The 16,439-nt window shown below is 37.8% G+C and overlaps 1 protein-coding gene across 1 annotated transcript; it reads right to left on the minus strand.

The window, feature by feature from the left end:
- Positions 1-601: 601 nt before the first annotated feature.
- Positions 602-16,278, minus strand: LOC145233491 (uncharacterized; the record flags this gene model as incomplete). The annotated part of the gene is made up of 40 exons (XM_080098263.1): positions 602-954; positions 1,187-1,357; positions 1,424-1,552; positions 1,643-1,741; positions 1,950-2,108; positions 2,303-2,359; positions 2,424-2,494; positions 2,881-3,013; positions 3,117-3,203; positions 3,351-3,449; positions 3,511-3,611; positions 3,726-3,930; positions 4,001-4,110; positions 4,316-4,505; positions 4,778-4,925; positions 4,991-5,093; positions 5,315-5,540; positions 5,784-5,908; positions 5,990-6,163; positions 6,469-6,619; positions 7,490-7,525; positions 9,753-9,881; positions 10,297-10,424; positions 10,571-10,634; positions 10,822-10,944; positions 11,147-11,263; positions 11,619-11,775; positions 12,137-12,291; positions 12,467-12,636; positions 13,027-13,229; positions 13,370-13,483; positions 13,554-13,696; positions 13,978-14,024; positions 14,155-14,199; positions 14,498-14,602; positions 14,793-14,897; positions 15,001-15,067; positions 15,267-15,320; positions 15,561-15,636; positions 16,133-16,278. Coding segments are annotated over 40 exons (4,908 nt in total), but the record flags the coding sequence as incomplete, so codon positions are not given.
- Positions 16,279-16,439: the final 161 nt, after the last annotated feature.

Consider the following 16,439-nt stretch of genomic DNA (forward strand, 5'->3'; position numbering starts at 1 on the left):
TGATGGATTACAACCAACATGTCTTTGACAGAGGGTAATTTACTACAATAACATGCCAGTTACCAGTAACATATGCTAAAAAACCTGGTTATGCAGTATTTTATTTTACTCAATGTTTCTGTAAGAACTGTATGTAATTTTATCAATCTGTACAAAATGCTTGAGAATGTGTTTAGTAAATGGAAGCGTAGCTCCTACTGCAACCTTATGTGTGTTAACTTGAAGGGATGCATAAGCCTATTTGTAGGAAGTCTTGGATACTTAGTCCCACTTCTCTGCCCCTGTTGCAGTCTTGGAGGTCTAAGTACATTTTTGCATCATTTAGTTATTACATAATAAATTTGGTTTCACATCAGTCAATTACTGCCCTAACAAAACATTATTGATTTTGACTTTATAACACACACAAAAAAGCAAGGACAGTTTTATATGAATAAGTGTTGAAATAAATTTGGTGTAGGTATTGCCAATCCAGTAACTTTTCAGTAGCATGGAAAGTAATAGCAATTGTGCAAACTCGCATGCGATGTAGATAAGTAAGGACACTTGTGGCAGAATTTCTTCTATTTCTTTCTGTATTTTGAACAAATTTTACATCAAGTTGGCAAATTAAACCTTTTATTTACACATGACAATAGTTCTCTCAACATATGTAGACTACAACATTTGACACAATTCAGAAAATGTAAAAGAATCTAGCCACAACAATACAATAGCTGTGAGAACAGAAAATGGTTTAAAGAAAGCAAACAAGTGCAAAAACGCAATTTATTTCGATGGCAAATTGGATTTATTATCCTGACTTTCCTGTAAGTTTCCCTCCACACTAGACAAAGCAACCATTGGTGTGGTATCACTTGGTGTTATTTGTGCCTGAGTTGGCATAGTTTGTATTCCAGATTGCGGGTTAACTTGTAAAGTTAAGGATTGTTGTGTGGTATTGCGCATGGCAACCTGTAACACATGAACAAATTGATGCTACTATTACATAATTATACAACAAAAACTATTGGACACAGCATAAAGTTGTTGTACCTCAGAAATACATAGTAACTGTAACTACATTATTATGAAAAGTTTACACTTGTTTGAAAAGTTGTTTGTGGTGTAACAATGCACTAAGCACCAATTTCACCAACTTAACAAGCCTCCAAAAATGTCTAGAGCAATGAGCAAATTAATTGACCTGTTGTGAGATAAGCTGTGGGTGAACCTTCATCGCGGCGGCAGCAGCAGATGGTTGGTTGCTGATGGCAACCACTGGAGGTCTCTGCATTGCCACTGGGGTTGAAGCAACAATCATCTGCTGGGGTAGAGATGGGCTTTGGTTGCTACTTGCTATGGCATGTAGTCGAGACTGTATGGCAGAAAATTAAATTTAATGCATTTGAACCTAACATGTCCAAGGTACCGTAAGACTTACTCTGGGTGTTGACTGCATCTGTTGTATTTGCGGGGACATTAGTCTTTGTTGGGGCATTAAACTGGATGCTGATACGATAGTAGTGCCAGCTGACAGGGGAAGTTGTGCTAATTGAGGTGAAGATGATAGCTGCACAAAAGAATGGATAATGTTCTTAAATACCAAAGTAGAGCCAAGCAAAATACTGATTGTGGGCAATACCAGTTAAGTAAAACATACCTGTTGAGAACGTGGAATGAGTGTGTGACGAATAGTGGTGTTTGAAGCAGGGGCAGTTGGAGTTTGCAGCAGTTTGGTAACAGTAAGTGTAACTGGTGCCTGTAATACATTGACAACCACCATTAGGTATAGCTTAGACTGGTAAAGGTCGATGTGAGCAAAGCTCAGGCAATCAGACAGAGCTAATACAAACTTTCCACATTCTGATCAGATTGTATTTATCATCACTTTGCCTGGCTTACAAATAGTGTTAAATCCAGACAACTAAATTCACACAGAACGTTTAAATAGTAATGTCCCTACAAACCTTTGAAGTTTGTGGCCTTCTTTTCTGTTGTGCAACAATCTGACTAAACATTTCAGCTTGTATTTGTGGTGTCATCTTTACAGCAGTACCACCACCAGACACCAACTGATGAGAAGCCACAGTTGCATAAACAGTTTTTGGCTGCTTTGCTGCAATCATCTAACCATGAAAAGAAATATATTTAGGAAATAACTTTTGTGACAGGTTTTACAGGAAGCAGCAATGGTATTTTTGAAAAAGCACATGACTAAAATATTATAACTATCTATGAGCATTGGACTTAATCATGCCCAATAACATTTTTCTTTATTAAGATTAATTGTCCATCAGATCTCATCAAATTATATTTTTACCTGTCTTGGTTGCTGACGTTTCATCAACTGTTGCAACTGAGTTCCAGTGACAGTGCCCTAAAAACAAGTTGCAAGCAATTTTAAACACATGTTACTATTGGTGTCACAAGGATAACCTTACCTGACTCCCAGATACAATCATTTGCTTGGCAGAACTGGAACTTGCAGCATTAAAATCTGACAAACTCATTGCTGAAAAAAAAATCAATATTAGAGTGTGTGTCTGGTGAAACATTAGTTTCTGTGCAAAGGGCTGTTTTGTATTCCCATAGACCAATCAATTACTATTATTGCATGTAACACAAAGCCATTGCCTTGTTAGACTAGTGACAACTAGATATTTGGGCCTATGGTTGCAAATGAAAACAAAATTCCCTGTGAATAACTTTAGTATCGACCTGTCACATGTGCAAATTTGAACCAAAGAATGTCGCGTTGGGCAAAAAAGTGAGTAAAAAAGACTTAAGCGATGTGTTCTCAAGGGTACACATAAAATAGATTTACCAAAAAAGTAATCATCAAAATTTTTTTGAAAGTTGAATTTTAGGTTGAAAACATAAAAACATGTGAAGCTTCACCTGCTGCAAGATTGGTGACAGGAACAGTGATGGGAAGTGGTTTGCTTGTTGTGATTTGTTCACTTGCTTGTTGGGCCGCAAGTGTCCTCACTCGCTGGGCCTGAACTTGTGCCTGCATTGGTGCAATTTGGACCTACAAGTAAAAACGTTCAATTAGCAGCGTTTATATCACTTTTGAAGCTATGTAAAATACCCAGCATGAAAAATGTGTAGTTCATAGCACTTTATTTTGTTACCTGAGGGCGTTGCTGGACAGTTTTTATTGGTCGCTTCATAATCATTTCAAGCTCCTGTTGTGTGAAAGCTCTTGCCATCTTGGCAACCTAAAAAAAATACTTTGATGCTGAGAGGTGGTACAGAAATAAAAGCAGCATAATCTGTGCCATAGACGTGTCTTTAAGACACCTTTTTCAAGAAACAACACAGCTACCCCTTTTTGAGACTTAGGTGGTCAGATCAATATCCCATACCTGGACTTTCTTTCCACCAGAAACAATGGTGCCAGTAATGTCCTGCTGCTGAGGCTGCTGCTGTTGTTGCTGTTGTGTAACACGCAGTTGTTGAACCGACTGAAACATTTTTTCAGAATTTTATTGGCATGAAAGTTACAGCACACAAACAAACAGCTACCTGCTGTTGCTGTTTGGCTGGTGTGGTTTGAAGAACCTGCTGCTTTTGTACTTGGTGTATCTGTTGCATTGAAGTCAGTTTCTGCACTTGAGTGCCACCTGCTAAATCGACAACACAAGGCACTTCACCCTCAAACTCAGAAAAAATCCCCATGCTAACCAATGAAACTTTGCCACAATGGCTACTTTAAACGAGATTTTATATTGTTAACATACTTCTTGGAGGGTAGGTAACGGTCGATCTAGTTGATGAGATACTAGACCCTGCAACAGCCGTTGTTATGGTAACCATAGGCGTGTGAGCTCCACTGGCCAGGGTAATAGACATAGATGGACCTGACACACTATTGCCTTGTTGCTGGAGTTGTAATTGAGATGCTGTTCCAGAAATGGTACGCAGCGTCAGGGATGCTGATGTGGCCTGAGTACATTATGTATGTGATGAAGTGTAAACAAAATATAAACTGTTCCTGAATAAAAAGAGAACATACCTTGGACATTTGTATCTTAGCAGCCGATGCTGGAATGGACAAAGTGCCTTGTCCTTGTGGATTGACTCGGCGAGTGAAGGCAGAATTTACCACTATGTTGCTTCCAGCACCTTAACAATTAAAAAACGAAATTTACCAAATTTAGTCAATAACAAGGCAATGTAGAAACTGATTTATAAACATGAATTACAGATGAGGAAATTATGTTTAAAATAGTAAAAGCAAAATATGTAACTGTAATTTGGACAAAAAACAACACTTGGGCAACAAAAAAGAAAAAAAAACATTCTTTTTTTTGTTTCTTTTGGTCTTTACCTTGTAGGGATGTTTTTCCAACCAGTTGATTTCCATTAGCAATGACCAAAGTGCTACCAACTTGTTGCGGCATGTTGACAGTTGGTGTTTGCATGGCTGCTGTCATGGTAACAGGGTTGGATTGTGATGTCCCAGGCTGACCAGTTGTCTTCTTCTGGTTAGCAATTCGCTTAGCCCTCGCCTCTGCCACCTGTGAAAGTCCAGATGTAACATTTCAATGTTTTGACAGTGGTCATCATCATAATTTAAAAACAGCTTCTTGCAAAATGTATAAGTTTTTGTACTTTTCTATATTTTTTTGTAGTGAATATTTACAAATGTGTATTGTGCAAGGAAGTCATTTCGAATTTTAATACCAACCTAGAAGTAAAACTGACCAATTGGCTGCCCCGATAAAACAAGTAAATGGTGTTAACCATTAAACTTGGTTTTACTTCAAAATAGTGGAGACAATCAATTCACCTGCATAGGGTGCAATGGCTTGTCATAAGTGATTCCACAGTCATGTAAAATGTTTGTATGTTTGGGGTTTCTTTGAAATTGTCCAGTTCCAGTCGAATTCTTCGAAGGAGGGTTACGTTTGTTGCAGATTGTCTTGCAAGCATCAAACCTAAAACACAGCAGGTTAGTGAACAAAAACACTGAAGTTTTTATACACTGAAGTCTATGTTGTACCTGCTTGTGTATAGGTTTGTAAACTGGACATTTTTGTCACTGTTAAACAAAATGTTGGTTTTCTGAGATTTCAAGAGCTTAGATTTGGTTGGTGGCTTGAAACCTGAAAATAAATGTATAACACTTCATACTTTCCTTATTATCACACAAGTATCTGTGCTGTAGTATGACCAGTTATAAGCAAAAAAAACAAATTTGATCACATACGTTAAATTATACGAAAAAGCTCTGCCAACTACCTTTTCCTTACTTCAGTCACAAACAATGAATAATAGCCTCTTTATTATTTTTGTTTTATTGTTTGATAACAGAACACGCTTTTACCTTTGAGCTTTTTCTTAGGAGTGCTAGGTTCAGGGGTAATTGAAATTGAAGACTTTCCTTCCTCACGTTGGACAATCACACTTTCAAATCTTAGTTTGCACTGCTTGGGTGATCGGAAAACACTTCCCACAGCGTTTACCATATCAGCAACCAAATGCCAGTTTGGTGTATGTGCTGGCATCATTGTGATTAATGAAAGTGGCATATCAAGAACATGCTGTACAGACTGCAAAAAAATATTGTTTACATGTGGTGTTATGCAGCAGCAGATTATATGTCATGGTTATTATTACTCAAAATTTAAAATTGCAAACATAGTGTTTGATTTTTATGTTGTGACCTTTTCAGGATTTGTTGATATCAATATATTTAACATATTTTTACCAAGCACCGACTCTCATAGGTATATAGGTAATGCTTGGCGCCAATTTCTGCCAAGCTATTACAAAAACCAATGTTTAACTTTTACCTGAAGCAATGCCCAGTCCTCATTTACTATCCAATCAGGATTAGCGATGGTATCAAGCTGAGGTTTTGTCACACCACCTTCACTGCTGTTCTCTTTAGGTGATGTACTGAGAGCTGATATCATGCCTGCAATGTTAAAAAAAACAGTACATATTTACCAAAAGATGGACCATCATCACCCAAATAAAAATAGTTCTTATTTTATACCTTGTGCAAGTCCATGTTTTGTTGGTGTCCCAGGAATCTGACCTGGTTTAATTGCTTTTCCAGGAAGTTTTATTCTCTGCTGTTTTAGTTCTTTTTTCTTTGTAACTTGCAAAGGATGATTGAAAAGTGACTTTGGAATGTTGACATCAACTCGAGATAGTTTCCTTCTCGGACCTTGAACAAAGAAACATAAACCACTTAGTTCAATATTTGTGTCCGAAAACAACAACAAAACACTCAGTACGCCAAAGGTTTAAAAAATGCATGGCAAAACGCAAGTCATTTTTTTTTTGCACAACTTCTACCAACGACAATTAATTACCAGTGCGCTTATCTATTTTGGCACTTATATGTTTACACTTTCACGTTTACCCACTGTTTTATCATTTTTAACACTAGTATGTTTAACCACTGTTTTCATCATTTTTGGCAATTATATGAAATATGCTTGACAAGCAAAATAGCGAAAGGTTGCTTACTTAGTTCAGGCTTGGCTCTCTTTTTCTCCCGCTTCATTAAAACAGTAGGAAGTTGATCTTCAGACATAGGGACTGGGATGTAGAGTAAGGACATGCAGGAATCAACATATAAATCACTTTCATCTTGTGGTGGAGTTGGTGGCATCCAAATCTAAATGGATTTTAAAAACTCTTAGGTCATTTGAAACAAAGGAACACCTTTTTATGGTGTGAATTAAACATATTTGGCAAAATACTAACAAATCAGTTACAACATGCGTTGACCTTTACTTATTCAAAAGTTGAGTTTAATTAAAAAAAATGCTTATTCTTGATCAACTGTCAATCTACTCGAGGTTATTGTTGGAGAGTGCCGAAATCTTATAAAATGGGACTTTTGAATATTTTTGATGCCCAGCAAGTATTTGCACAAACTGACCCGAACATTAACTTTGCATATTTATATCCTGTTAACATACAAACTAGGGATGGGCCAAACCTGTAAATGTTATGTTTGGTCGAGCATCAGGCATCTCATGTTAATGCTCGATACATTGTGACATCACAAACATTCCCAATTACACGCTAGTTTTGTAGCTTGCCAATTACCAGCGGCAGACAAGCTCCCAGAAGTACACGTTTATCCACTATTTCATGTATTTAAAACATCATTTTTTTTGTTCTTGGATACCCTTTCGGACATTAACTATAAATTTAATGCCCGGGTCAGTTTGTGCAACTGCTCAGCCGAGCATTAAAAACAGGGATGCTCAGCCCATCCCTAATACAAACTAGTGTTCAAAAGGGTATCCAAGAAAGAAAATTTGCTTATTTTTTGAAATGCATTAAATGGTAGAAAACACGAATTCTAAAACCGGTACAGCTTAACACACTACTGGTGACACAATAGACTTCGAAAAACAACAAAATTAGTATGGAGATGGGAATGTTCCAGACATTAACATGAGACGCTTGGTGTTGATCACACAGAACATTTGCAGTTTTGGCTAATTTCTATTTAAGTATTACATATTTTACTTACCGGCATAATTTCACCAGATATTTCATCCACAAACATCTGGGAAAATTAAAACTCTGTTTAGAAATCTTGCTTTATCCTGTACTGTATGGCAGAGACAGATCAACACAGCCACAAACTAGTTTCTTGTTTCTTATGCCCAATTTGACTGTGCAGACACTGTGCCTTTATACTGTTCAATGCTTCGAAACTTGTGTTTAAAACGAGAATGCATTTTGGATGGCATGATTGTCTGTGCTAGCCTGAATGATTGCTTTAGCGATTTTTAAACATTTTTTTATGCAAGTCAATTTAGCCATGCCAATGCATTCAAGTTTTAAACAACTCCTGCACATAACTGGGCTGCATTACAAGACTGCCTGCCATCCCAAATGCACACCTCAACACAACTTTCAAAACAAGAACAGCGCCACACAATACATTTGTCAACATAAAGTGAACTCTATTGCAAACAACCAACAGGGGCAGAATGAAGGCTGGTAATCACACACAATTCTAAGTTTAGAAAATGAAAACAGGCGATAAACCTTTAAAATATTTAGTACAAAAATTGCCTAGTAGCCATGCGCAGTAGTCAAAGAGCTGAAAAAAAGAAAATAAACGAATACTATTTAATAGCAGGAACATCGCCTCAGGAATTCAGCAGTGACTCGAACGACTCAAACACATTACGTTCTTCTTCATTTTCAGGTGCAAGCGATTCTGGGTCACTCATTGTCACAGGTTCAAGATTTAAAGTAATCATGTCTTCATCATCATCGCTAGCAATTGTGAAGTCACCCTTTAGTTCCTCCTGCAAGGAGTCTAGCAATGAAAAAGCTGATTTTTCATTGCCTTGTGGTACTGGGGTGGAAGTATCAGGTACAGTGAAGTCCAGATCAAATATGTTTGATCTGGCATTTTTGGCTTGTGGTTGCTGTTTTGTTACAATCTTGGTTGCAGCCTTTGACACTTGCTTTGTTTTTGTCTGTTTGCCTTGATTGCTGGAGTGATTTACTGTTAACACTGGTGCCTGGCTTGCGATGTTGGAAACAAATCTTAAAGGTTGCTGTGGAATTCCAGGTCTTTGGATCACAAATGTTTGTTGAGTCCTTGCTGGTTGCTGTACTATGTTTCGCATAGATCCTCCAGGTAAGCGAATCATGTTCACAGATGGACCCACAGAAACAGCTGTTGATATTCGGGATTGTGGTTTGGTCCCATGGTGTGAAGGTTGTGGCACATAAGGTGTAGGGGTATTGGCTTGCACAAATGAGAATGGCAAAAACACTGTTCCTCTATTGCTGGTGGGATTAGGTGCAGGGCGAGTCTTTGTTCTTATGACATTGGAACTTATTACATTTCTTGGATTGCTTGTGACCATTGTCTGGAGAGGAACACTGTATACAGGCACATTCGGCATTTTATTGGCTACTGCAGAGGGTAAAATTTTAGTCATAGGCTGCTGAGACTGCTGCATTGCAGGCTTTGGAGTTTCTACAACAATGTTGTATACAGACTGGGTTGGCTTCATTAGCTTTTGGTTTAATGGAACAGTAGAGTCTGAAAAACCAGAGCCTGGTGAAAACAGTTCATATTCATCCTGGCAAAGTCGGGTGTTTCTTTTTCGTGGGCGACCAGATTTACTAAAGGATAAAATCTCCACAGGACCATAGTCAGTACTTGAGTCAAGCAGTTGTTCTGACCGTTCAGCAACCTTCCACAAAGGTGACTGTCTGTACTCGGGAGGTGGACTGCTGCCATGCAAGTGTGTACTATTCATGGAGTCTTCATAATCATTTGTATCAGACAGTTCCAAATTGTCATCACTGTCATCTTGCCAATCATTGTACAAACTGATGCTATCAGAGTCACCTGACAAGTAACCTGCAGTTTCTTCACCATATTCTGTCCATAAGAGATCATCTCTCTGGAAAGATTCTTCAGGTCGAAAGTCATTGAACTTTTCATTCTCTTGATTATTTTCATAGTTAGAAACATTGATTGATTTAGGCCTTCCTCTGCCACGTCCTCCACCGCGACCCCTGCCACGCCCTCTTCCGCGACCACGCCCACGACTACTTTTCACTCCTTCCTGCTTCTTAGGCTTAAGTTGCTTTGGCTTGCGTTTCGGCTGCATCAGTTGCAACTTATCATCATTTTCAGAGTCAAAAAGATAGTCCTTGTTGACCTGATCTTCTTCATCTCCTGACGACTCGGATGTTGACATATCAAGGAAGCAAATGTCACGCTCCTTCTTTCTCCTCTTGCCCTTTTTCTTGCTCACCTGGTTCTCCCCATCCTCCCTGGTGTAGAAAATCTCATCTTCCTCCACATCCATCCTTCGCTCCTCTTCTTCCTTGAGCAGGATAAGATGCTGAAGTTGCCAATCCTGTTTTGATTTCTCAACCTGATCCTGTATAAACATTGTATGGAATATGTTCAGTGTTTTACGACACAAGCAGTAAGTTGTATATGGAGGCAATCTGCAACACTACATTTCACTTTAATATTGGATATTTTATGTAAAGAATGCCAAGACATGATGCAGTGTCACTACCAGAATGGCCAATTCCAACATTAAAGCTTTCACAGTTACCATAATCGAGAGTGGGCAACGACAAACTACTGGTAAGTTAAAATCCAGGTTGGAGTGTCAAGTAAAGTTGTTCTTGCACTACGAGGTCTGTCATGCATAAATCAACACACAGATACGGAAAGCACAAGCCTTAATTTCCCTGACATGATCAACACAAGATGCCATGGACTGTGACACCTCATGCAAGTGTAGACAGGTCCACAAAATACAGTAAAAATACACAAACAGGTACCTCTGCCATCTTCAGTTCAAGGTCGTTCATCTCCTCGGCAGTGATTTCCAAGTAGTTAAGTGCATATTTTTCGATTGTCTTAAGCTCCTCCTCATACTTAGATCCCTTGGGCAGTTTGAACTTGCTCTCTGGAAATCATGAAATTATTATGCTATAAAATGATGATGTTTTTAATTTTGCACATCTTTGGCAAGCAAAATATTTTATCTTTTTGGTTATTAATGTTAATTTTAAAGCATCAATGGAATGTAAAAAAATTAGTATTTTCCCATACCTGTGTCATCCACATCATCTTCAGTTTTCTCTTCAGCTTCAGTAAACTCTTCCATAACTGCATCCTATAAACAAAATAAATTTCCTTATGGCAACAATTCCAAAAAAAACAAAGTTTGTGAAAGTCTAGCACAGGCCTCAGAGACATGGGTGTCTTCAACACTATCAGACATATGCTTGTCAATGCTCATCATGGGCAAAATACTGTTTGATAACTTGATAAGGCACAGAAAGACAACACAAATTTTATACCTGTTCTTGTTTAAGTAACTTTGCAGCAGCTGCATCTTCTTTATCCTCAGTCTCCAAAAGAGCCTCTTCCAAATTTTCTTCACTCTCATCCACATCTGCATCTGCATCTGCATCTGCAGAAGTCTGAACAAAAATACATGAAAGTAACAACTATAAATTGGTAATTGATATGAATATATGGAAGTATTTGTAAATAAGGAACCGTCAGGATTCAAGTGTCAAAAGATCACCATAGTGAAATACACAGTAAGAAATATTTCTTCATCATAGGTTTAAATCAATGGTTAAGGTAGCAAACAGGAAAAATTAATTGTTTTTACTATACCTCTGGTTCAATCTTGGATGCTTCAATGGCTTTCTGGCGTGCTGTAAGGGGGCGTTGCTGGGGTTCGGTCAATTCCTCAAGACCAGATGGCTCTTCAAATAGGTCCTTGATGGCTTGCTGTGAAATAGATGATATGTTTTAGATACCGGAGATGTTTCACAATAATTATTTTATGACACAGGTCTTTGTGTTCAAATGTCCCATATACTGGTTTTGTTGTTGTTTTAAGACCAATGTATTTATATTGTCCCATATTCCACTAAGAAGCACAGCACCACGACACTGCCTCCTAACGATGCCAGGAAATGGCCACGATTTCGCACCATTAATCGATCGTTACAACACAAGCAGTTTGCAACGGAGATACCAAGAAGGTGCACCATGAAAAATTTATTACCTCAAGAAACCAATTTTTGTTTACTAAATCAAGTTTCCTTTTTTTATCTCATAAACAACTATATTTTATACACACATGTTTGAAAAATGCAGTTGTAAAGCTCCCTCCTTCGATTGCAAGATTTCCTAAAAGCCTCTTTTGGTTAGCTTTTTTCAGGATATTTTCCTCAACAGTCCTTTCACTTATCAACCGATAAATGTGGACGTCCCTTGTCTGGCCGATCCGGTGACACCTGAGCAACACAGGTGGCTCTGACACTTACAAATATCAAACATGGGTGACCGTAATAAAACTGAAATTCAGCAATATCGCTATGAGGACTTCTTCATTGTGCCACAGGGTTGCATGAAAATGCATCTAGATTGCTACATTACATAAAATTACAAAATTCACTACTTTATCTAACCATGTCTATTATGAGTTGTATTAAGTTGTACTACATGCAAGCAAATAATTTAAACTTTACCTCTATCATGTGTGATTAGACAACATTAACAGGGACAACCCCTTGAGTGGAACAGATTGAACTCGGCTCTTTCGTCATCATTATCTCAGTTTTATTTTCATACAAATGTACTAAAACAGAAGCCAACCTGTCTTGTGCTTGAGCATCCATGGTGGGATTCCAATCACTGTCATAAAATACCACAGTATCGGCACCTGTTAAATTCACACCAATGCCACCACTCCTGGTCGAAAGGATGAAACAGAAAATCCGTGGGTCGTTGTTGAAGCGTTCCATTCGAGCCTAAAGCATACAAGTTTGATTAGAATTGCATTTTGTAAACAGTTTTGTTACCAAGGCATTAGTTATGTCTCAGTAGTGCTAGTTTGTCGTCATCTACATTCAGGTTGACTGGAGCAGATTGTTGTCATCACAGACATTGATACATAATATACAATGAATTTGGTTTATTATTTACCATACGCTGTTCGATATGAGTCGATCCATCCAAGCGAAGGTACCGGTAGCCATGATAACTAAGAAATGCCTCCAAGATGTCTAGCACCCGTGTCATCTGAGTGAAGATCAGTATGCGGTGTTTCTCAGCCCAAAACCGCCGAAGCAACACACTTAGAATTTGCAGCTTGCCTGTAAAAAAATTCAGTGTTTAGAATCCTATGTTTGCTTTAGTGTGTGCTTCCTTGGTATATGCCTCCAACCAGTATACAAAACTGACAATCTACACCTAAATTTACTTTGTATTGATAAATTCTAGCATAGGCCTCAGAGCCATGGATGTCTTCAATACTATCAGACATATGCTTGTCAATGTTCATCATAGGCAAAGTACTAGTTAAATGCTTCCTTGGTATATGCCTCTAACCAGTAAATTATATTGATAGTCCACACCTAAACTTGCTTCATAGTGCTAACTTTAACTGGTGAACTATGGTATCTTTATGTCAGTTAAATAGGATTTGCTAATTACAGGAGGTGTTTATCAATAACAAGTAATACTCTTTGTCTATACGTGCTTACCACAGTCATACTGGATAAGTCGAGCTTCGGGAAATTGTACTCTGGAGAGCTGTGTAATGCTGTGGTAAGGTTTGAGTGAGTTGGATAGATAAGAGCGAATACACTCAAGTGATTGTTTTTTCGCTTGCATCCTCCAAGGTGTTGGGTGCGACACATTGAGCTGAGGTGATGATGTTGTAACTTTAGGCACCACGAATATAAACCTGTACATAACAAAACTTGCCATGTCTAGCAACAAAAAACGCTAATATTTAGTCTTAAACAGAGTTCAATGGCAAGTTTAATTTACACCGGGCCTTATATAAAAACATCACTTGAGCAAAGTAAAGGTATGTATATGTACCGGTGTAGAATGTCCTTCAATTCCTGCAGACGTTCTTCATGGGACTTTTTAGCATTCTGAAGATGTGTGTTTTCCATATGGGCAGTGTGCCAACTCTGCTTCTTTGGTAGAGTGCTGCAAATAAAAGAGAATAATTTAGCAAAGCAAAACTTAAAAAAAACAAGGGTTTGCCAAATGCAGTTACCGAGCTTTGATTGCAGTTTGAAGAAATTCAACAGTGTTGGCAGGCAAGTAGGTGGGATAAGCCTCACATCGTTGTGTGTTGATGCGACAAAGGCGCTGCAAGGTATCTTCCCGTTTAGCGCTTTTTAAGCGAACAAGCATTTTCTGCAAAAATCGGTCAGATTAAATGATGTATTATTGTTGAATCCCTGGGTCTCAACATTAATGACATCGGAATGGCCCAAAACTGGGCATTGAAAAGCTCTGCTAATAGAATAATAGAATTGTTCTTGCACTACGAGGTCTGTCATGCACAAATCAACACACAGATACGGAAAGCACAAGCCTTAATTTCCCTGACATGATCAACACAAGATGCCATGGACTGTGACACCTCATGCAAGTGTAGACAGGTCCAAGAAAAAGTGCAGTTTACTTCAACTTACTGAATAGGATTCCTCAGGAAGGCGTTTTTTCCTTGTGCCACCAGAATCTGCATGAAATCACATTTTGATAGTCAGAGGTTTTTATTTAAATCCATGGAGGGGTTTAGTTTATGTTAAGATACCTTGCTAGTAAAACATTTACAAAGTAACAAATGATGTCTATAAATCAATATTTACCTTTGGAGGAAATGACAGGTTGAGCAGCAGTTGTGACAACTTCAGCTGAAACAAACAGGTAAAGTGTATAAATTGTGTGTAGGTACAGGTTTTGTTGTTATTTTAAGGCAATGTGTTTTATATTGTCCCATATTCCACTAAGAAGCACAGCACCACGACACTGTCTCCTAACGATGCCAGGAAATGGCCACGATTTCGCACCATTAATCGATCGTTACAACACAAGCAGTTTGCAACGGAGATACCAAGAAGGTGCCTTTCAATAACAATAAAGATCAACGATTACATGATAAATTTTGCAATGACTTAAAAGACATTACTGCCAAGAGTTAAGAATGATTACCTGGAATTTGAGCATTTGTTGTTGATGGTTGAGTGCCTGCAACTTGTGATACTGGTGTAGAGCTACGGGAAGCCACACCAGAAGTTACAATCTGCACAACACCACCTGAAACATACAATCACTGAGGTGTAAACTATATACAAGATGGTCGAAGAGTTATTATGACACAAGAAAATTTCTCAGAAGAAAATTCATTTTTCACATCAAAGAGTTCAGATGAACTATGCCAATAGAATCATTCATCATTGTTTTATATACAATCTGCATCAAAAAACAGTAATAAATCCAAAATTACCTGGCAAATGTCGAATTTGACCATTGGGTATTGTTGCCCACCTTGTTCCCTGTGCTGTTTGGTATTGCAGGGTAATAGACTGTGATGAAGACCTTGGGGTTGAGTCTGCAACATTAGTCAACAAATGATTCAATCAGTAAAATGATCAACATTAATCAAAAAAGGTTCTGTTAAGCAAGTACACATACAGAATAGTTTCCTTGCTTACCATTCTTATTGCGTGGTTGTTGCACAGTCACAAGTCTGGTCGATGATGGTTGGACACTGGAAACAACCTAAAATCAAAACCTTTTTTGAAATATGAAAAACATTTTTTAAAAATCTGGTCTGTAGTATTTGTATGAACAGAGAAGCTTATACATCATAGAGCTGCAAGTATTCACTTCTAGGTCATTCCATATTTAAGTGATTTTTACATTACTGGTCCAAACAAATTAATAAAACTTGAACAAAGTAGTAGATTAATGCACTGACCACTTTAGGCTGAGATAGATGACCAGATGATGATGCAGATGCAATTGAGGATTTCTGCAAAAGGTTAGAGTTTAAAAACTAATATAAAGGGTAAAAAAATTCTGATCCGAAAGCTGTCTCAAGAACAAACATAAAATGTGCTTTACCACAGTATCCTGTGAAGACAAAACTTTTTCACAAATTTCAAATGTGGTAAAATAGATGATGTTCGATTGACATGACAGTGACCAGCCGATGGACAGCGAACTGGTCACCTCTTAAACAATCGCAATATATTTCAGTACATACAAGTACCTGTTCCTGTAAAGAGGCAAGGAAGAGTTTTTCCTGGATCATGGCTTTCATCTGATCAGTTATGACTTGACGAGGCCTAAAACACAGTTTTATTTAGAGTTAAATTGTTGATGCAAGCTAAAAAACTAATTACATGACTTTTTATTTATGAAGGTTTGGACTTTGTTTCCAGCTTTTTTAATGTACAAAAGATGTGTATTAAGTTACAGGCGGAGTGCATTTTTAGTTAAAAAAATATTTTGTTTTAGTTGGGCTGTGGTGATGAGCACATTATACTGCCTGTTGATTTAGATGCAACAGCAGTACTTTTATTATCACCATGGGTTTTCTTTTCCCCCAAGGCAAGTCATTTCAAGAAATTGATTTTCTTAATGATGGTAATGGGGGCTAAATTTGTTCTTCAGTAGCTAGAAATGCAACTGTACCAGTTTACGATCTGATATTATATACAACTGTTGTCTCCACCGCTCATACTAAGTCTCAGGTGACTCATGATTATCATATTTAACACAGTCTGAAGTAGTTTAATTACACTTTCAGTTTTTTTTTATTGGGTTAAGTGTTTATCTTACCCTTCTTCAGGCAAAAAACTGGATTGAATCTCTTCAATCAGCTTGCGAGGAGTTTTTAAGCGTTTAATTTCATCAGCATTAACACTTGAAATTTTGCTCAGCGTTGGAATATGTAGGTTTAAATTGAAGAGGTCCACTTCCTGCAAGGTAAGTCATACACATTACAAAAAACGATTGACTGATTTACAAGGATATTTTACAATTGTGTATATCCTGGATATCAAAAATATTGTTGGAAATTATTAAGTTCAGCAATGTCACAATAGACATTCTGTGTGGAGAATTTCCCTACACTGTTCCTCCAATA

The sequence above is a fragment of the Phallusia mammillata genome, chromosome 1, assembly GCF_965637545.1.
Source record: "Phallusia mammillata chromosome 1, kaPhaMamm4.hap1.1, whole genome shotgun sequence".
Classification (NCBI taxonomy): Eukaryota; Metazoa; Chordata; class Ascidiacea; order Phlebobranchia; family Ascidiidae; genus Phallusia; species Phallusia mammillata.